This window comes from Cydia strobilella, chromosome 27 (assembly GCF_947568885.1).
Source record: "Cydia strobilella chromosome 27, ilCydStro3.1, whole genome shotgun sequence".
Taxonomy (NCBI): domain Eukaryota; kingdom Metazoa; phylum Arthropoda; class Insecta; order Lepidoptera; family Tortricidae; genus Cydia; species Cydia strobilella.
Window position 1 is genome coordinate 3,476,005 of NC_086067.1, and position 22,640 is coordinate 3,498,644.

Here is a 22,640-nt window from a genome sequence, read left to right on the forward strand (position 1 = left end):
GAATTAAACTCTTAAAACCGCCGTATCCATAAATATAAGACAACAACAACCAGGTCATTTGGCTGCAGTCAGACGTGGCTCACTCCGCGATTTCCGCGAAGTACATGCGGCCCACACCAATTTTGGTGTCTAGCCATAGTGATTGAGGCGCAAGCGCGAGCAGGCGTCCGTTTCGTAGTAGTCTACAGGGGCCCACTGACTCGGTCCGCCGGACGATATCGGCCTGTCAGTAAGAACAAAAATTTAACAGTTCCGAACAACTGACAGGCCGATATCGTCCGGCGGACTGATAGTCAGTGGTCCCCTGTAGACCGCTACGGAACGTATACAGGATACAGAAAACGTATAGAGGAGGTATACAGGAAAACCCGGCCAAGTGCGAGTCGGACTTGCGCACCGAGGGTTCCGTACTTTTTAGTATTTGTTGTACCATTACGGAAAAAAACAGCAAAAAAATCACGTTTGTTGTATGGAAGCCCCATTTAAATATTTATATTATACTGTTTTTAGTGTTTGTTGTTATAGCGGCAACAGAAATACATCATCTGTAAAATTTTCAACTGTCTGGCTATCACGATTCATGAGATACAGCCTGGTGACAGACAGACAGACGGACAGCGGAGTCTTAGTAATAGGGTCCCGTTTTTACCCTTTGGATATGGAACCCTAAAAATAAACGCCCGTGTGTACCTAGCCTAATAGTATTATCGTTCGTGTGAGACATGTGTGCGATGAAAACTCCCATGCCTACAGATGACTGTACCAATAAAGAATACATAATCTATGGGTAAAATAAACGCACACATAAACAACAATCATCCTTTTATTATATTCGTATTAATACAAACATTGGAATACATTTTCATTGGTATCTATACCTACAACTATGTTATAACTAAAACCGTAATTTTTCAGAAGCATTGTTACCCGCGTAAAAAGGAAAGATCAGAGATTTTTCATAGGGCAAGAATTATGGGAAAAGTACGAAATGAATAAGTACACAAATGGGTCACAACGGTCGGAAAAATTCTGAGTTTACTTTAATCAAAACAAATATCTTGTATATTATGTATCAGAAAACTTTTAACTCCTGTATAATCTTATTTTTAAATCTTAACACCAATGTATAAAATTTCACTGAAATAGCAACTCGGGACAAATTGGGCATAGAGTACAAAAGTTATTTTCTTTTTTTATGCTCTATATAGTCTATATCAGGAAAAAAAAACATTTATAGCATCTTTTATACCTATAGATACTGTTGAAGAGATATATTATTAGTTACATTGTATAAAACAAATTTAGCTTTGTACGTACGTACGTAATAACGTACAGATGTAGTGCATATAATTGTTTTCCATCGTATTTTCTCGGAAACGTTCGTATTTATCATGCTACTTCAGTCAACCTCAGTACTTCTTGTACCGAGACTGACTGAAATAGCAAGACACGTTCGTGAGTTTCCGTGAAAATACGATGGAAAATAATTATGCACTAGTGCGACATAAAATTGTAGAAATAAAATAAAATGGAACAAAAAAAATCCATACTAAATTGTTGCCATATTTAATAACTACGTCAAAAATGTGACAGTTACGTAGGAAGTGGCGCGCTCAATTTTTTGTCGGACTATACATCTGTACGTTTAATACATCTGTTCATTAAACTACTATACGCCTCGCTATATATTTGGTAACATACTGGCATACATCATCCACGAATACCTTTGAATTCTCGTATTTTCTTCCGACTGATATATTGCTACCACAATTACGTATACTCGAATTTAAACTGTTGTGAGACATACTAATATTAAATCATTTTACGGTTTAGACAAGTGAGTCTAAACCGTAAAATGATTTAATATTACGTATACTGTTAGACACCTCGCTATGTGTGGCAAGTAGCATCCACGAATTTTTTTTTCTTGATATACAGTTTATAGCATTTATTATAGATACTGTCAAAGAGATACAGTTATTAGTTACATTGTATAAAATCAATTTTTATTACCACATTTTATTTTAACCACGCCATTTGAGTCAATTATAGGGCCATATTAGATTAGTGTCTTCATAATAAAACATTTTGATTGAAAATAACTACGAATAGTCTCCAAAACTCTGTACTAAATTTAGAGACAGGTAAACAATAAAGATTGCCAATCTCCACAGAAAACTGCACTCCTTATCATGTTGTAGATGTTGTTATTGCGAATTCAGACATAGTTTTTTTATATGGCAGGTTGACTTTCGCTTATGTTAAAGCGCCATCTAACAAGCCCACTAAAAGACTAAAACATACATTCAAGGCTCGGAACCGGTTTATAAAATACCGGTGCTTACCGGTTTTCCTTCGACTCATAAGCTCACAGGCTCATAAGAACGCAAACGTTTTAAGAACTTTATTGTAACCTAAATAAACCGGTTTATTCGATGAGCGACGAGACGCCCGGCCGGGCTGGTGGTGTGCCAGTGAAAATTTAGACACCGAAATAGGAAGAAACCGGTTTTTATTCTTCTAAACCGGTTGATCTGACAAGAACTGTAAGGAAATGTTCTTTTAAAAGTCGATTTTAAAATTACGGTTTTTCGAGCGAAACCGAAATTAAAAGGTTTTGCGCCAAGTATATGATAACGGTTTGGAAAAACCGGTTTCCGTTGCATACATTCATCTACAACACAACTTCGGAAGTCTACGCACTAGTCTGAAAAGAAAACCATTCGCCTGCGAACTTGCAAAAATTTTAAAAACTGTTTCGAAATTCGAAATAACATCCCAATTTCAAATCACGACCTGCCAACAATGCTGCCCAATATAATCGCGAGACACATGACAATCCCAACGCCCGTTATGACCTGTTGCGGCTCCAATATGACTCTGTTATGTGTGTCCTCCTTATCCCTGATATCGTCGTCTAAATCTTGATGGACCACAGATAGTGCCTTGGCGAGTTCGGCGTCTGATTTTGCGCTAACCTGCGACGCGGCGACGACCAGTTTTTTTAAATCGCGAATTTGTGTTTGCATGTGATGCTCTTGCTGGTTTATGTGTTCTGTGAAAGAAAACAGCATTTTAGTGGTTGAGTAAGGTCCCATTAGCACGAGAGCTTAGAAAGCGTTGCATGTGTGACGCACCCATAAGTAAGAGCGATATAAAGAGATATCGCTTCCTGGCTCTTACTTATAGGTGCGACAGACACGATACGCTTTTTAAGCTCTGGGGCGAATCGGGCCTAAAGGATGTCTTTATTATTTGCTTGAAAATGAACATTATTACCTAGGCCGAAAGTATAAAAAGAAAAGTATTTCGAATTCATTATATGATGTAGATGGTTTTTGTAGATAGATATGGGGCATTTTCTATGAAAAGGGACCTTATTGTCGATGGCGCTTACGCCGCACAGCGCCGCGTGGCATTGAATTTATATCGGAGCATCGTTAATAATGGCGTAAGCGCCATCGACAATAAGGTCCCTTTTTATAGAAAATACCACATATATTGTTTAGTAGTAAAACACTTTATTGTACAAAAATCAAAACAAAACAAGAAAAATAATATTCGTCATTAGTACAAAGGCGAACTTATCCCTTTAAGGGATCTCTTCCAGTTAACCTTTGAGCAATTGAGGCAGAATTGGAATTGTTTAGACATTAAGGCTTGCATTAAGTCCAATGCTTTTGCAGCAATGTAGGTTTGTATTCAAATTTCGTCAAGTGGACGAAAATTAGCGCAATGACCCTATATCGTAAGTAGGGTCGAAAAAATTCGGACCTTTTCTTCAAATTTTTGAATCATGAGTCCGGAAATGGCGACTCCATCAACAATTTTTATCCAAATTATGAAATGCCCTAATGTGGCGCGCAAAACCAAACATTGTCTTGAAGATGCGGTCACACGATGCGCAATGGAATAGGGAATATTACGCGAAACTGCGTAGGGGGCGCCACTACCACAATCTGAGGGTCTACCGCGAAACAAGAAAATCGAAATTTCGTTATCCAACACCTCTGTCACTTGCATATTCGAGCGATAAAGAGGCAGATAGCAAAATTTCGCATTCGCATTTCCTGGTATCATATTTTATTGTCAACAACCTGTTAAAGGTACAGTGTGTATAAGTTACTCTATGCTTTACTAAAAAGGCTAGTACCGCACTCTGGTGGCAGAACATTGCAGTAATATCCCCTATTGTCCAGGCGAGTTGCGGGTGTACGTGTAGGAGGGCTTAGGTCAGAATCATGAGTACTCAGCCCAGGTAGCAAAGAGACGTCAGCGACGTCATAATGACGTAATTATGGCGTCATAATGACGTCGCTGAAGTCATAATGACGTATAAATGTTGTTAGGGATAATCCTTACCAATAAGAGACGTCTGTTTGTTGACTAGATGGTTGATGTTGTCCTGCATCTGCGCTATGTTGGTTGCTAGTTGTTCCTGCAATATAAGTCGTAAATTGTTGAGCAATACACTAGTCGTCAGTCGCGACACAAGTCACATCTATTGTCGAATAGCAGTACTGAGAGTTTCGCTACTTGACCCTAGATGTCGACTACAAAATAGTCTTTTTGGTAACAAAACTGATGTATGGAGTGAGCACTCTATGTCTACTCTACTTAATTCTCTTTGATGATACTAATTATTATGATTATGATGTTAAGAGCCCGTGCGGTTTTAGTCGCAAAAATATAAAATTGATAGATTTAGTGCCAGTTGCACCATCCGGACTTGACAGGCTGATCAACGTCACCCGGCGCGCCGCGGCGGTTTACTATGAAACTTTCCATACAATACAATTTAGCGAACTCTTTAACGATGACAAACAGTTTGGTGCAACCGACCCTTAGTCACTAAAATTGTACATCTTTTGATACGTAATAGAAATAACAAGTATTGGTTTCTATTAGCACGTCTCCTCATCTTGCCGTTTTACACATCATTTTTTTGAAAACCGACACAAAATTAGATTTTTTTTTTCTGATGGACGTTTAGGTAAACGCGCGTTTTAGCACTGATTTTGTCGCTCTTATTTGTAAATTTCGTAAAGTTTGGACGGCTAAAAATGGTAACTTTGTATTACACATAAACCTGTACTCCACATTTTACACACTAAATTTTTATTATTATGACTTTGAAGTAGTGTAAATGAAAGTTAGACGAAATCAATTTTCTCCAGAAATTACTTCAAAACAAGTGACAATTTCTCTGAAGATCGACTTAATTTCAACGTAATTTTGATACTGAAACTGTTCTTATATATAATTTTGTATAATTTACTACCATAAGTTTTTTGATGAATTTTTAAAAACTGCCCCTTCATATATTACCGGTGACGCACGCTCGCGACCTCATTATTAAAAGGCAAGATGAGAAAACGTGCTAATAGAAACCAATACTTGTTATTTAGATTCTTTTTATTCTTTTTTTTTTATTCTTTTTATTTTACTTTTACTTTTACAATTGCCAAAATCGGAATGTATGGAATGTTATTAATTTTTTTTATCTTTTATCACTTTTACAATGTTATTATTTGATGATTATAATTATCTTATTTTATTTCTTTACACAAATTACGGTAGATATATTATAATGAAATGTTTTAATAGGTATTAGATAGTAAGTTAAACATTGTTGTTGTGCCCTAACAGGGTGTCATGAATTTACTTACTTTATTTGTAACACCTTATTTTATGTATCATGACTGTGCAATAAATGAAATATGAAATAGATATTACCAAAGATAGATATAACTCCGTAATAGATGGCTACAGACTAAGGTAAAAACGTGCCTCGAAAATCACGAAAATTTGATTCTCGATCAGATGGCGCCACTAGTTTTGGCCTACTCTCGTATAGAGGGCGTTGACGGTTTCGTTTGTTATTTATAATTTTAACGCATATCAGTGAAAGAACATGAGTCAAAATCACATAAAAATAATTAATGCAAATAAAAAAAACATTTATCCATATTTAAATACATTTTAACGTATTTTTATAAATCTTCATTTTTAGTTTTAAAGTGTGTCGATAGATGGCAGTGAATTTACAGTGGTTACAAAATTTACTATGACAGTACCGCTCCATCTTATTATATATCCTCTTTGATATTACGTGACAAAAGGTGTACAATTTCAACGACCAATCTATCAATTTTTTATTTTAGCAAATTGCTCTAAAATCGTTACGGGGCTCTTAAATCTACCTGGTAAGCGAACTCGGTTTTCATAGCCTCAGTGATGTCCTGCCGGGAGGCGGAAGCGCCGCCCGCCACCGTGTACAGCACGGAGGCCGAGCGCGCCATCTGCTGCTCCATCATGTCTCGGAACTCCGCCATTTTGAGTCGGTTGTTGATGGTTGAGCCGGCGATACCCAAGACGGTGCCTGAGGCGGAACTTTATGTCAAAATAGAACATTATGGCACAGGGCGGACACACTATATATCAAAAACCGGACAAGTGCGAGTCGGACTCGCCCACCGAGGGTTCCGTACTTTTTAGTATTTGTTGTTGTAGCGGCAACAGAAATACATCATCTGTGAAAATTTCAACTGTCTTGCTATAACGGTTCATGAGATACAGCCCGGTGACAGACAGACGGACAGCGGAGTCTTAGTAATAGGGTCCCGTTTTTACCCTTTGGGTACGGAACCCTAAAAATCATCGTTTCTGTGTGAACGGCACGTCTGTACACGCGGCATGCGTTATTGTGTGAGTAAGTTGCTTAAGAACAGTACTGAGCGGTCGGCAAAAAGTCGTTAATCTGCTGTCGCGGGACGAGGTAATTCGAGTCGGGGCGGGGCGGTGCGTGGCCATTCTGTATAATAATAATATTACTTATTCTGTAATTAGGGTGTGGTATGAGGTGGAAACACGCGTCAGCGTTTAATCAACTCTATGGCTGCTGCTCGACGCAACGTTGGCGCAACTGCGCGGCGACGCCATTTTCCATAGCGTTGACTGGGCGCCGACGCTCAAAAGACGCTAGTGTGGGTTGGCCGAACAGCGGCCGGAAAATCAAGAATTGCCCGCTAAGTAATTATACATATACGGAATGGGATTTAAATAAAAAAAGGTTGGCAATACATGTTTTTCGTTGAGGCAAGTTGAGAAATATAAATTAAATTAACCGCTGCCACTGCCACTGCCACATTTAGCAAGAAAGAACGGGAAAGATCATGCGCGCCAAGTGTCAATTTTGATCGAATTTTGTCGATTTTTATTTATTTTAAAAACGTTACATACAATATTGAATTTCGAAAGCTATCAAATTACTATTTAAGTTAAGATTGTTTTTTCTTCTTTTCTGTTTATATAATAAATAACCGAGTAAAGTTGGATTAAAAGTACGAGTTAGAGGTTACTTTGGGAATTAATTGTATCGAGCGAAGTGTCATAATTCGTGTATCGGAAGCTATGTTATTGAAGATAATATAGTCAAGACCTACATATATTTTTTCCACGTCTACGAATATCAACGCCTCTTAGAATAACATGATCATATAAGGAGATTTTTCGCCTACTGGCTCAGGGGACGGCCTTAAAGAACAGGGCGGAATAACGACTTAACCATAAAACGAAAATGTATATATGACGTGGACCGTGCCTTGTGGCCGTCAGTACCCGTATCGAAAAATAACGTTAGCTAATATTGTATCAGAATTTCAGTTCTCTGCCGAGTTTACGTTGACATTGACACTTACCGAATATAGAAGCGACGATGTACCAATACTTGTTTCTCTCGGCGTGCGCCCTCTCTCTCTCGTGACCTAACTTGACAGCGGCTGACATGCGAGCGAAGAGCTCTCTCTCCTCTCTCTCTGCTTCCGCAAAGTGAGTGCGGAGGTTTCGCTCTTGGATTATGAGCTGAAAAAGGCAATGTATAGTCAAACAGATTCAAATGGGCAGGGCCGGATTTAGGGCCTCCACAAAAGACGGGCCCCTACAATAGACTTCGGAAAAATAATTTGGGGCCAGGGGGCCTCCACTCCTTTGTTGCCCCGGGGCCTCTAGACCTCTGGAGACTGTGAGACTGTGGGACTGAGAGAATGGGACTTAATCGCGAATAAATAAGCTTTAAAAGTTTGAAGCTTTGAAGTCTTCCCTGGGAGCATAAAGAGAATCACTTAAATTATAAATATCATGTTCGTGTAATAGGGGATATTACTGCAATGTTCTGCCACCAGAGTGCAGCACTAGCCTTTTTAGTAAACCATAGAGTAGCTTATACATACTGTACCTTTAACAGGTTTTTGACAAGTTTTCAGAGATAATAAAATATGACATTGATGCATCAAGGTGGTTTGTTTACAGAGGACGTACCGGGAAACGCGTATCCGTAATTTCACTATCTGCTTCTATCGCTCGAATGTGCAAGAGCGACAGAGATATTAGATAACGAAATTTTGATTTTCTTGTTTCGCGATAGACCCCCAGATTACGGTAATGGCCCCCCTACGCAGTTTCGCGTAATATTCCCTATTCAGGTGTGTTATTGATAAGACGAGAGAGACGTGGCGGTACCTTACCTTATGCTCCTCAGTACAGAGCTGCAGATATTTGTCATCGCCCTTCATGGTGCTCTGCATCTCGGCGTGGAGTTCTTTGAGCCGCTCCTCGATGTTGGCCAACTGACGTCCCAGCTCACGTCTCCGGTCCTGGGCTGAGACGAAGCGCTCCTGCGATAATAAACTAATCATTAGACAGGAGAGAACCAGTTTGCAAGTAAATTGATGAAGGAGGAAGACGAACCTTGCCAGAGGTATTGTGGCCGCATTTTATTGAAATATTTTAATTAAAGTTATTTCAAAGCATACTCAATATGTGTTGAATTTTGGGTTGTTCTCAAACTAGTTTTCTTGAACTTATTTATTTATGCATGTGATGTGATGTGATGTGAAGCATTTTCAACTGTCAGTATATCACCACACAACAAACTTTTCACAATTGGAATGCATGGAATAGGACCATGACTCTAATAAACCGGACTAGTGCGAGTCGGACTCGCCCACCGTTCCGTACTTTTTAGTATTTGTTGTTATAGCGGCAACAGAAATACATCATCTGTGAAAATTTCATCTGTCTAGCTATCACCGTTCATGAGATACGGCCTGGTGACAGACAGACGGACAGTGGAGTCTTAGTAATAGGGTCCGGTTTTTACCCTTTGGGTACGGAACCTTAAAAACCATGCAATGTATGAGCATTTTCTGTCTAGGTCAATATATATTATATAGTCAGTGGCTGTAATCTTTTTGTTAATCCAACCTCAAGCACTAGAGGCCTTTTTCATGTAGTCTTGATACAGACTTACTTTATAAATCTCAATGCATGTTTACCTTTGATAACAGCTTTTTATTCTGAATACATCTAACTAAATAATCTACAATATCAAACCATAAAAGATTGTGCATAGATAAGAAACATTTTGCATGTTAACACATTCGCGGACACATTTATTGTTTCCTTTGGCCTATGTCACAAGACATCACTAACCGTCGGCCAACGTGTAAAGCATCTAGTACAGTCGGCAGCAGAAGTTCGCTCTTATTCTTTTAATGATAAAGTCGCGTCAAGATCATTTTTAACACCTCACCTGCTAAGCAACTATTGCTGCTAACAGTACTTATATTTGAGGAGTGTTCTTTCTCTATGAAAACCAAACAGAAAGAAGCCCTTTTGAAAAGACACTCCTCATTAATATTAGTGTAATTATGTATAGTCAATTAAAAAAGTAATTATGACTTATTGTATCTAAAGTGTAGGGTAATTAAAATGATGATTTCCATTTTAATTATACGCTACCCTACATACATTTTGAAGTATGAACAGTCTAACTGTGAATTACTTTGCAGAAAATGAGGCTGTGTCAGGGGTGCGAAACTCCTAGCTTTGGGCAAACTCGGCTCCGTTCGGCTCAGCATTGCTTCAGAGCAACCATAATAATTGCTTGGACAACTATTAGGGTTGGCACAACTTGACATCCCTTTGCGTGCACGACCACAGATAAGATAATGACCTGAATTTTGACAACCCTAAATATCTGAAAGGGATAGTGCCATATATTAGAAAGGAACATCATCACTCGACCCTGAACCGCTGTCAAATTTCGGTTTTGTAGGAAGTTTCCTTTCTGTACAGTAGTACTATTATTTATTCTGTGGCTGTGTTCATAATATAAATATGAATATTAAAAATTATAACAGAGACCTTTCAGCACTAAATAATAGTAAAGAGCTGTAGCAAACATAATTTTGTGGTATATTTTTTTGTTTATGGCTTGTAACTCGTAATCATTCTTTGCTTCTATATTTACAACCTTACTAGTTAGAAAGAGAAATAGAGTTCTGGTTATGAACAACAATCAACGATTACAGAGGTCATAAGCCGTTTATAAACGTAACCCTGAGTATATTACAATACTGATAGAATAACATAAGACTACATGAATTGTAATTGCATCAGATTTTCAATTAATTGCGCCAGTCATTGTAGCTGCTTAAACACACCGAAACTCTCAAAATAGACGAAATGACGTGAATAAATGCAAATTACCTGAGCCTCGATAACGGTGTTCTGAATAGCCATTATCTCTTGTACTCCAGTGAACTTCTCATACCGGGCCACCAGCTCTTTGACCTTCGTTCCTATGGGCTCATTCCTCATCTTGTCGGCGAAATCGGCGACCTTATCAGCAGGCATGTACTTGGTGATCAAATCGTCGATCTTCTGACGGCTGGATGTGGCTGTCACGGGCATGTTCAGTTTCGAACGGAGAGTGCGGGCTAAAGTGCGTATACGGTCCGCCATGGTCGCATGATATGATTTTTATGGTTACTAAACGGTTTTTATTTCCATTTTTACGCGGAATGATATCATCCCGTGCGAAATGGGATTTGACATTGAAATTTTTTGACAGTGACATAGATTTTTTTTAAGGTTGACAGTTCGTTTGAGAAATGTGCGTTCGGTATTTCACTTTTTATTTTTTGTCAATTCTCAAGATAGTCACCACGACATGCTACGTAAAAAAAAGTAATACAGAAATGAAACGGAAGGAAAAAAATGCAATATATGAATAGTCTTGATAATCAATGAAATCAATCACTGTAATTTTTTGTTTAAGTCTGAACGCAACTTTACATATAAGAATAAGAATAAGAATAAGAAATATTTAATATTTATTAGCACAAAAAAAACAACTAAAAACAACATAAAATAACATTCATTTAGAATATAAACTAACAGAATTGTGCTAAAAGGTCGACTATTTTCATATGACGCTTTGACGCTTGGAGCTTGGAACAAGTGTCAAACGCGTACAGAAATACAATTACATTAAAATCAGCGCAGTTTCTCTAAATCAACTAAATATCACTTCTCCTCCGATAATTTCCTTCAACAAACGCGTAGTTCACATTTAACAACCATCCGCAGCCAACTCAAAACATGCAAGACGGTAAGCCGCTTTCCATCATGTTGATCATGTTTACCTCACAAGCTATATTGAATACTGTTTAATTCGAAATTTAGAGGTCACAGGTATCTCGCGGAGCGGTCGTGTGCGGAAGAAGAGCTCCAAGCTCATGGACTTCGAGTCTCCGGACGATATCGACACGCGGTTCCGTCGGCAGACGCCCGTGAAGTCGTATACGGCGTTCAGACAGGAGGAGCAGCCGGAGTTCAGAGAGGCGCCGCAGCCGATGGAGGAGGGCACGGCGTCGGGCAGCGAGTCGGATTACTATGAGAATAATGGGGAAAATGCTGAAAGGTATAATATTGCAAACCTAAAGGCGGGATACCACCAGTGTGCGGCACAAGCATTTTTGTACTGAATATGTTTGTGCCGCACACTGGTTGAATCCCGCCTTTATTTATTTAAAATTTAAATCAGGCAACAAGGCCAAATACCTTGCAGACTAACATACATATGTACACGCGCAATTGAGACTCTTAATCGAGTAGCGATCGAGTTAGGTTATTCACAAGGGCTACGCTTTACGTATTGTGCTACTGTAATCTGTAAGTTAATGTATTGTACCTATTTTTGTGTCAATTTCCTGTAATTGATGGTTGTGTTGTGTGTAATAAAAAAATAAAAAAATGTATTTTATAAACATAAAACTAAACACTATTTATGCTTGTCTGCATATTTGTAATAATCTAATTATTAACTTGATGTTTGCTGGATATCGTCGCTATACTTACTCAACCTCATATCTGCAACAATCATTTGATGGAAATGTCGGTTTTCTTTCATTCGAAATACTGGTGTTTTTGTCATCAAATGAGTGTTGCAGATACGAGGTTGAGTAAGTATAGCGGATCACAATATATATCAATCAATATAACACATATCAATGTGACACAACTAAATGTGTTTGCTTTCAACAAAACATTAGTTCTTCTCTAGTTTTTTTGTTGGAATTTCTATATACTGCAGTTTTTTAGTGTTCCGTACCCAAAGGGTAAAAACGGGACCCTATTACTAAGACTCCGCTGTCCGTCTGTCCGTCCATCTGTCCGTCTGTCTGTCTGTCACCAGGCTGTATCTCATGAACCGTGATAGCTAGATAGTTGAAATTTTTACAAATGATGTATTTCTGTTGCCGCTATAACAACAAATACTAAAAACAGTATAATATAAATATTTAAATGGGGCTGCCATACAACAAACGTGATTTTTTTGCTGTTTTTTTCCGTAATGGTACGGAACCCTTCGTGCGCGAGTCCGACTCGCACTTGGCCGGTTTTATTCTTTTTTAACCATCAACAGTTATTTATTAGAAAAAATGTGTTTATATGTGGCCAAATTTGGCACAGACAAATTCAAAATATTTATCAGTACGGTTTTTACTCACTATTATTTTTAGTCGCTTTTGGCGACATGTTTCGGATTCTTTGGGAATCCATCCTCAGGCACGAGTGTCCGCGGCGGTTGTACGTCGTGCACTGCCCGCGCCGCCCGCCTCGTCGCTCGTTGCGCACGCGCTGATGGGGCGGGGGCGGGGGGCGCGGGGCAGTCCGCAAATGGAGTCGTCAAGTGAAGGTCTGGTAGGGCGGCTGTATCGAACGAAGTCAAGCACACTGCACTCATTATGTCCCCGCGATCGTCACAACACACTTGCCGCTTGACCCTAGGTATTATAGGCTTCCATGCAGGTGGCAACATCCAGCCTCCGTCCCGATTGAAATTAGGGCGGCGTGCAATTTCAATCGCCTCGCGAATCTTACGCGGCACAAAACATTTCTCCCGTACCAGTAATCTCGCTTTATCGAAACGAATGAAATGGGACGCGCCTATATCGTTCGCATGCTCTGCCACCGCTGAGTTCCTGGTGTCCATGTTCTTTACGCTGCGTATGTGTCCCGACAACCTAGTGGAGACATTCCTTCCGGTCTCACCGACATACGCCCTACCACAATCGCAAGGTATCTCGTATACTCCCGGGCTCCCCAGCGGGTCCTTGTCCTTCGGAGAGCGCAGCAACTGCCTGACTTTGGATGTGCCACCTGCATGGAAGCCTATAATACCTAGGGTCAAGCGGCAAGTGTGTTGTGACGATCGCGGGGACATAGTGAGTGCAGTGTGCTTGACTTCGTTCGATACAGCCGCCCTACCAGACCTTCACTTGACGACTCCATCTGCGGACTGCCCCGCGCCCCCCGCCCCCGCCCCATCAGCGCGTGCGCAACGAGCGACGAGGCGGGCGGCGCGGGCAGTGCACGACGTACAACCGCCGCGGACACTCGTGCCTGAGGATGGATTCCCAAAGAATCCGAAACATGTCGCCAAAAGCGACTAAAAATAATAGTGAGTAAAAACCGTACTGATAAATATTTTGAAATATGTCTCACGATAGTTTAAGTGCGATAACAGACAAATTCTTTCACTTTGTTAGTTCTGTTTGTTTGAAACCAGATAAGTGCGAGTTGGACTCGCCCACTGAGGTTTCTGTACACTTTTAGTATTTATTATTATTATTATTATATTACATTGTTTAATACACTAGCAGCTGAAAGCTGATGCGTGTATATCACTGCACTTGTTTTTTAAACTATTAGTGTTCATTTTGTTTGTTAAAAAAAAAAGTGTTTAAGTATTTGTCAAGTTGGTAGTCTGGGCTCCATGCACAATGGACAGATCAATTGTTGGTTGGCCGAGTCTATATCGGACAAAGCAATCAGTGTTTACCACTTTATTGACCTCTCCCTTGAGTAGGGAACTATGAAAGCACCCATGAGGCTGACATGTTCACCTAGAGTGTCCAAAGCCTCTATAAAAACTAGATAAAAAAAAATTGTTTTTAAAAGTGTTCACTGAAGGAGCACATATCACTGCTTCTGGTAATTTATTCCACTCGCGTACGACGCGGTTTGATAGAAAGTGCTTCCTAGGATTAGCATAGAATTTGTTGTTATAGCGGCAACAGAAATATATCATCTGAGAAAATTTCAACTGTCTAGCTATCACGGTTCAGATACAGACAGACGGACGGACAGAGGAGTCTTAGTTATAGGATACTGTTTTTACTTGGTACGGAACCCTAAAAATGAAATACCGTAATGTTGTTTTATTGTAGTATGGAGTCGGATAGCTCAGCTTCGGATGAGGGTTCAGCTCGCACCCCGGCCAACTCTCTCTACATGATGGAGAAGAGCAAGAAAAAACTTATTGTGAAGGACGGCAAGGTCATTGGACGTGTTAAGGCTCAGCGGAAAGATAAAGGTAAAAAAAAAACAAGTAGTTGATCAAGCCACTCTTGTCAGTAGAAAAAAGCGGCAAATTAAAAAATTTAAGCGCGTAGGGTTTTTTTTTCTTATCTGGCTTTTACTCCCCGCAATTTTGCACAGGGTGAATTTGCCAATGTCGGTTTTTTGACTTTCACGAGTGAGGAGAATTTTCGGTATTCTTGGGAGGATGTATGTGACAGAACGTTAATAGTGCCAACATGAAAGGAAGTGGAAGAGAAGAAAACGATATATAAAGTATATGAAGTATAGAATAAAACATAAATAATTAGACGCATAGATTATAAAAGATAAGACGCTATTTAGAGTTTAATGTTGTTCGTTTGTAAATATTTAATGAGTATAGAAGTTAGCCTAGTATCCATGTGACAAAGTAGTGAGCTAAAGCATATAGGTCGTGGAACATTTTCGGGTAATACATCGTACAGTGAATAGCTACACCCTGAACAAGCAAAGGGTTATCGTCCCATAGAAAATTTGAATTTCGCGCCTTTTTCTACTGACAAGATTTATTTGACCAGCTATAGATGTCATATGTTAAAGAAAAAGTGACGAAGTCCTCCAGTGATGAGCCGTGGCGGGGTGGCCTAGGGGTTCAACGCGTTAGCCCGGATTGCTAAAGACGCCGGTTCGAATCCGGCCTTCACCACTGGAGGACTTCGTTACTTTTTCTTTGTGTGTCTACTTAAAAAAACACAAATCAAAATTTTTAATAAAATAATTTGATTTAGATTTAGATTAATTTATTTCATAATACAGATTACATTATAAATTGCAGGCATGTCAATTAACAAGAATTCATATTATTTGATTTGTTCCGAAAGTTGCGTAAACATTTGTTGCTTTCCATCACAGAAGGGTCCTTATGCTTTAAATGCAATAAGGTCCTTTCCATCTGAAATTCCAACAGAAAGTCTGATAAAAAGGTCCTTATTGCGCATGAAGCATAAGGACCCTTGACCGATGGAAAGCCACATTTAACCAACAAGCTGCCCCAATTTAGAAGGCAAAAATAACTAAACACATATTCCATATAGTTACATATTGGAGATACATTTCAAGATGAGTAATTGTGACGTTTTCAAGTAAAAGGTACCACATTGTCGCTTACCATAAGGACGAAATTTGCTAGTATCTTTATACAAATAACCTGTCAGAGCGTCCTTTTTGTCTGCTTGAAAACGACACAATTATTTGCATAGAGAATAAAAAAATAAGTTAAATAACTAAGAATAGAGTGCTCACTCCATACATCAGTTTTGTTACCAAAACGACTATTATTTTCGTAGTCTACATTTAGCGTCGTTTTTTTTTATATACTACGTCGGTGGCAAACAAGCATACGGCGCGCCTGATGTTAAGCAGTCTCCGTAGCCTATGTACGCCTGCAACTCCAAAGGAGTTACATGCGCGTTGCCGACCCTAACACTCCTCTCCCTCGTTGAGCTCTGGCAACCTTACTCACCGGCAGGAACACAACACTATGAGTAGGGTCTAGTGTTATTTGGCTGCGGTTTTCTGTAAGGTGGAGGTACTTCCCCAGTTGGGCTCTGCTCTAGATCTGGAATGACATCCACTGTCCTGTGCCCTACCACACAAAGCGAAAGGTCATTCACAGTGCCCATACCTCTCTTTTGGACGTAGTTTAAGGACATATCCCCGGGTCCGGACGTAGTTTAAGGACATACCCGGGTCCCGGGTCAAGTAGCGGAAACAGAAAAATGTGGTAACAAAACTGATGTATGGAGTGAGCACTCTATGCTTACTTATCTCTATGTTATTTGGTCCAAAGAACTTTGAGATAACTAGCAGTACTGATAGTTCCGCTACTTAACGCTAGATGTAGACTACGAAAATAATAGTATTTTTGGTAACAAAACCGATGTATGAAGTGAGCACTCTATGTCTTCTTAGTTATCTTTAAAAAAAAAAAAAATTCATTTATTTCAAGCTGCAAGGCTCATAATCAGTTTTTACACGTCATAAAAATAATAAAAACAAATATAAAAAGATCTTTGATTATGACAAAACTTTATGGGAAACAACGTACAACTTAATGGAAACCGTTTCACCCTCTATGCTGTAAATTTATCTCTTTGTTATCAGGCAAGACGCGTATTACTGCATACATGTTGTGGGCCAAAGAGGCGCGCAACGAATTACTGCGTAACCACCCCGATTTGGATTTTAGCGCTATTTCCAAGCGGCTTGGAGAAATGTGGTCTAATGTAAGTATACCTACTATACAGGCATTGACAGAGACACAGCTATCTGTTAGAGCAGGACAGTAATGAACAGTTGTGCTTGTGCATTATCTTAATGACTTGTGGAGATGACGGCAGAAAAGGTCTCTATTGTTTCTCATAAAGTTTTAAGTCATAATGTATCGTTTGTCCGAATTCTCGTTAGTCATAATTTGGTTTTTCTCAGAAAAGCGTAACTTTTAAAACAAACCTAACCGAACCTATCTACAGGATAACCTTACGAAAATCCTGAAATGTTAACAGTTTCAGAATTATGACTAATGATAATCTGACAATCATTACATTATGGCTTTCAATAATTATGTCAAACAACGTGATCCTCGGCAGAAACTATGTTGTTGTGCTGCTAAAAATGGATGTAGCTTTTTAATAGCAGAGGAGCATCACTTTTGTTGTATTGTAACAGAAACTAATCTAACTCTCAGTTACTTGCGGTTGCCCCAAAACATATTGCCATAAGACTGTTACAAATTAAAGTAAGCAAGATACATAATTGAACTGTCTCTATGAGTCTTATAGTTGCTGTCATGTCATTATTGTCTATAATTACCTATAAATACCTAATAGTAGTGTATGAAAGAAGAAATGTTTTTTGTTTTAGGTGAACTATAATGAGCGCTACCTGTGGAAGCGTAAGGCAAAGCGATTCGCTATGCAGAAGGAACAAAGCCTTCACTCGGGAGTTAGCAAGATAATTTCTAACCTAAGTAAGTTAATAATGAGTTTAGTAGTGTACACGCGCTACGAAATCGACTGAATCTCTCTGAATCTCTGAATCTGAAATACTGAATTAACTGAATCTCTTTCCAAAAATCAGTGTTCAATATTTCTCTCCGGGTACACACTGTAAAACAGTTTGATCTGCTGTGCCTCCCCATAAAGATAACCAATAGGGAGCGTGCATAAACTGTAGGGGGCAGCACAGGAGACGTCAGATTTTTGGCGCGAGGCGCAAATGTGTAGTTTATGCTTCCAAAGTAGCCCGCAAGATGGCAGCACTTGCTTTGGCGTGAAGTGTCAATGTACATGTGATGTACATGTTTATGGTTCCGATTCAGGCCACAAGATGGCAGACCCTCCAACGCGCACGGTCCCTATTAGGATGCATTTAGGATTCCTTAAGTTAGTTTGCAAATGCCGGCCGTCACAAAGACAATGGTCGGTAATAAAACTAATAAACTTTACCTAAGCTAACCTTTTTTCAATACCCACATTTTTAAGTGCCATGCTATTACACTCACAACCATCACTTTTGTGTTATCGCCTGACCTCCCGCAAGACGTTTAATAGTAGATTGTGTTACAAGGGAGCAAAATAACATATTTACGGCGAGGGCGTACATTGAATCCTAAACGAAGCGAAGGATTCTATAATAGAATCCCGAGAGTAACGAGGGATTCAAAAGTAGAATCCTGAGCGTAGTGAGGGATTCAAATGTGTTACGCCCAAGATGAAAATAATTTTGCTACCATGTGACACATACTGCTTTTCACATCACCTATGAGGTAATTATGATGTTTAAAAGTATTATATAAGCTAAAAAAATAATGTGCAAAAAAATGCAAAAATAGTGTCCTAGAACAGAAAAGTGTTACTTTGATCCCTCCTAGCAGGGAAGAAAAGTGCCACTTTGATCCCTCCTAGCAGGGAAGAAAAACCCCTTTTTCGAATTGGTGATGTGAAAACGATTTTTGCCCTTAAGATGGTTGACCGGGAATGTCCCCGATGACTATGATGTGCATTTACAATGCCTGTACAATGTAGTATTCCCCCTCAGGTCCCCGGCCCGCGCCGCACGCGGGCCCGGGCCCGGGCCGCCCGCCCGCGCGCCGCGCCGCGCCCGACCCCTCGCCGCCCAACAACCAGATTGTGCCGGTGAGTTTATCCAAAGATAGATATAACTCCGTAATAGATGGATACAGTCTAAGGAAAAAACGTGCCTCGAAAATCAAGAAAATTTGATTCTCGTTCAGAGGGCGCTACTAGTTTTGGCCTACAGTCGTATAGATGGCGTTGACGGTTTCGTTTGTTATTTAACAATTTTAACGCATATCAGTGAAAGAACATGGGCCAAAATCATAAAAATAATTAATGCAAATAAAAAAAAAAACATTTATCTATATTTAAATACATTCTATCGTATTTTTATAAATCTTCATTTTTAGTTTTAAAGTGTGTCGACAGATGGCAGTGAATTTACTGTGGTTACAAAATTTACTATGACAGTATCGCTCTAGTATAAGTTACTCTATGGTTTATCTAACTATACTGTCCTGTCGTAGATGTTGATGCCGGACAAAACGTCCAAAAACTCCGGAAGTTAGGATGAATTTCCGGGTTTCACTTAAAGATTGTTGATTTGTTAGAATTATTAGGTACAAATATAAGAATTAATTAAGTACATAGTATTATGCAAAACTACGACAAGAGCAGCATTAAATAAGATTCAAATCAGGGATGTTGCAAATATTCGCATCCGCAACCGCTGAACTTCCGCATTATTTTCAACATCCGCATCCGCATAAAATCGATGCGAAGCTTAATGCGGATGCGGACGTGGAACAGGTAGGTGCAGGAACGTCTTAGCAGCGGCGTAGGTGCTAGGTAATTTCGTCATTAGCCAATAGGAATCTCGTTTCCTTTTTGTGATTCGTCGATCGAGCACTTTAGCCTATGACGGACAGCGACAAGAAGTGAAAAGTTCGTTTTATTTGGACTTTAGTATAGTAATGCGATTTTGAGGCACCTATATTCTTGTTCAAATACTAAGTTTCGTTTTTTATAAAATAAAAAAAATATTTGACGTTTTTTTAAATAAAAATTACTAGTGTAATATTTGACGTTTCTAATGTGCCTAATCTCGACATCCGCATCCGCGGATGTGAGCCTTTAAAAATCCGCATCTGCGGATGTCAAAAAATCGGCATCCGCAACATCCCTGATTCAAATCATATGTATGAATAATAAGGGATCTAGACCTCTAAATTTTTTTATCAGTAAAAACCTTTGACAGAAGTTAAGACCTGACTAAATAGAAAGTTCCTATTTTTTTAAATTTGAATTATAAGAATTTTTTGCAACTAACACACCAGCTATGTTTACCAGCTTTAGCAAGAATTAAGAGTAGGAGTAGGTACCTATATTATAATTCCTACTTTAGCATTCTTAATACATATGAAAATATCGCCTGCAGGTGTCAGGGGCTGCATCGGGCGGCGCTGGCGCTGGAGTGTACCGTGTGACCGGCGTGGGTGCTGTGGAGGTGGCCGCTCATCTCCGACTCCTGGGAGAGAGCCTGGCCATCATCGGGGAGCGGCTCAAGGAGCACGAGGTATGTGACACACAGGGTCGCCATGTGACGTGGAGTTATAGGAAACTGTAGGTGTCATGGGCAGCGTCAGGCGGTGCTGGCGTGTACCGCGTGACTGGCGTGGGTGCTGTCGAGGTTTCCGCCCACCTTCGACTCCTGCGAGAGATACTGGCCATCATTGGAGTGACTTAAGGAGCACGAGGTATGTGACACACAGGGTCGCCATGTGACGTGGGGTTATAAGAACCTGTATGTATCATGGGCAGCGTCAGGCGGTGCTGGCGTGTACCGCGTGATTGGCGTGGGTGCTGTTGAGGTGTTCGCCCACCTTCGACTCCTGAGAGAGAGCCTGGCCATCATTGGAGTGACTTAGGGAGCACGAGGTATGTGACACACAGGGTCGCCATGTGACGTGGGGTTATAGAAAAATGTTTAGTTTACGTCAAAAATTACTTTAAAATAAAGTTAAAATACACACTTTGTTATTGCCCTTTGAATGTTTTGAATGTAAAAAAACTGATCTTGCGATATGTATCAAGCAGTAAGATTTGTTATACCGACATTGAAATTGTTGAACACAGGGGCAGATAGCCGTGTCCGGGTCGGTGTCGGTGCTGCTGGACACGCTGCTGTGCGCGCTGGCGCCGCTGCTGGGCGTGTGCCGCGCCGTGCCGCAGCTGGCGCCGCCGCCCGCGCTGCTGCAGCGCACGCTCCACAACATCGCCTACATCATGCCCGGCCTCTAGGACCCGCCCGCGCTGCTGCAGCGCACGCTCCACAACATCGCCTACATCATGCCCGGCCTCTAGGACCCGCCCGCGCTGCTGCAGCGCACGCTCCACAACATCGCCTACATCATGCCCGGCCTCTAGGACCCGCCCGCGCTGCTGCAGCGCACGCTCCACAACATCGCCTACATCATGCCCGGCCTCTAGGACCCGCCCGCGCTGCTGCAGCGCACGCTCCACAACATCGCCTACATCATGCCCGGCCTCTAGGACCCGCCCGCGCTGCTGCAGCGCACGCTCCACAACATCGCCTACATCATGCCCGGCCTCTAGGACCCGCCCGCGCTGCTGCAGCGCACGCTCCACAACATCGCCTACATCATGCCCGGCCTCTAGGACCCGCCCGCGCTGCTGCAGCGCACGCTCCACAACATCGCCTACATCATGCCCGGCCTCTAGGACCCGCCCGCGCTGCTGCAGCGCACGCTCCACAACATCGCCTACATCATGCCCGGCCTCTAGGACCCGCCCGCGCTGCTGCAGCGCACGCTCCACAACATCGCCTACATCATGCCCGGCCTCTAGGACCCGCCCGCGCTGCTGCAGCGCACGCTCCACAACATCGCCTACATCATGCCCGGCCTCTAGGACCCGCCCGCGCTGCTGCAGCGCACGCTCCACAACATCGCCTACATCATGCCCGGCCTCTAGGACCCGCCCGCGCTGCTGCAGCGCACGCTCCACAACATCGCCTACATCATGCCCGGCCTCTAGGACCCGCCCGCGCTGCTGCAGCGCACGCTCCACAACATCGCCTACATCATGCCCGGCCTCTAGGACCCGCCCGCGCTGCTGCAGCGCACGCTCCACAACATCGCCTACATCATGCCCGGCCTCTAGGACCCGCCCGCGCTGCTGCAGCGCACGCTCCACAACATCGCCTACATCATGCCCGGCCTCTAGGACCCGCCCGCGCTGCTGCAGCGCACGCTCCACAACATCGCCTACATCATGCCCGGCCTCTAGGACCCGCCCGCGCTGCTGCAGCGCACGCTCCACAACATCGCCTACATCATGCCCGGCCTCTAGGACCCGCCCGCGCTGCTGCAGCGCACGCTCCACAACATCGCCTACATCATGCCCGGCCTCTAGGACCCGCCCGCGCTGCTGCAGCGCACGCTCCACAACATCGCCTACATCATGCCCGGCCTCTAGGACCCGCCCGCGCTGCTGCAGCGCACGCTCCACAACATCGCCTACATCATGCCCGGCCTCTAGGACCCGCCCGCGCTGCTGCAGCGCACGCTCCACAACATCGCCTACATCATGCCCGGCCTCTAGGACCCGCCCGCGCTGCTGCAGCGCACGCTCCACAACATCGCCTACATCATGCCCGGCCTCTAGGACCCGCCCGCGCTGCTGCAGCGCACGCTCCACAACATCGCCTACATCATGCCCGGCCTCTAGGACCCGCCCGGCTACAAGGAGCCCTACAACATAGGGCCAAGAACTTGGACATTGAGCAGACAAGTAGCTGCGTGCTTTTGATTTACTACTTATTAAAAATTCTTAAATATACCGTGTTTTTCT

The 22,640-nt window shown here is 41.8% G+C and overlaps 2 protein-coding genes across 2 annotated transcripts; one reads left to right on the top strand and one right to left on the bottom strand.

Moving 5' to 3' along the window:
• Positions 1–807: 807 nt before the first annotated feature.
• Positions 808–10,912, bottom strand: LOC134753531 (mitochondrial potassium channel-like). Its single transcript, XM_063689441.1, has 6 exons — positions 10,552–10,912; positions 8,526–8,675; positions 7,701–7,863; positions 6,204–6,382; positions 4,363–4,438; positions 808–3,055 (listed from the first exon to the last, which is right to left on the bottom strand). The coding sequence occupies exons 1-6, from the start codon at positions 10,804–10,806 to the stop codon at positions 2,790–2,792; spliced, it is 1,089 nt and encodes a 362-aa protein (XP_063545511.1). The 5' UTR covers positions 10,807–10,912; the 3' UTR covers positions 808–2,789.
• A 327-nt stretch (positions 10,913–11,239) lies between these two features.
• LOC134753532 (HMG box-containing protein 4) lies at positions 11,240–21,202 on the top strand. The gene is made up of 8 exons (XM_063689442.1): positions 11,240–11,455; positions 11,530–11,767; positions 14,580–14,725; positions 16,855–16,976; positions 17,614–17,719; positions 18,790–18,887; positions 20,206–20,343; positions 20,904–21,202. The coding sequence occupies exons 1-8, from the start codon at positions 11,446–11,448 to the stop codon at positions 21,066–21,068; spliced, it is 1,023 nt and encodes a 340-aa protein (XP_063545512.1). The 5' UTR covers positions 11,240–11,445; the 3' UTR covers positions 21,069–21,202.
• The last annotated feature ends 1,438 nt before the right edge of the window (positions 21,203–22,640 follow it).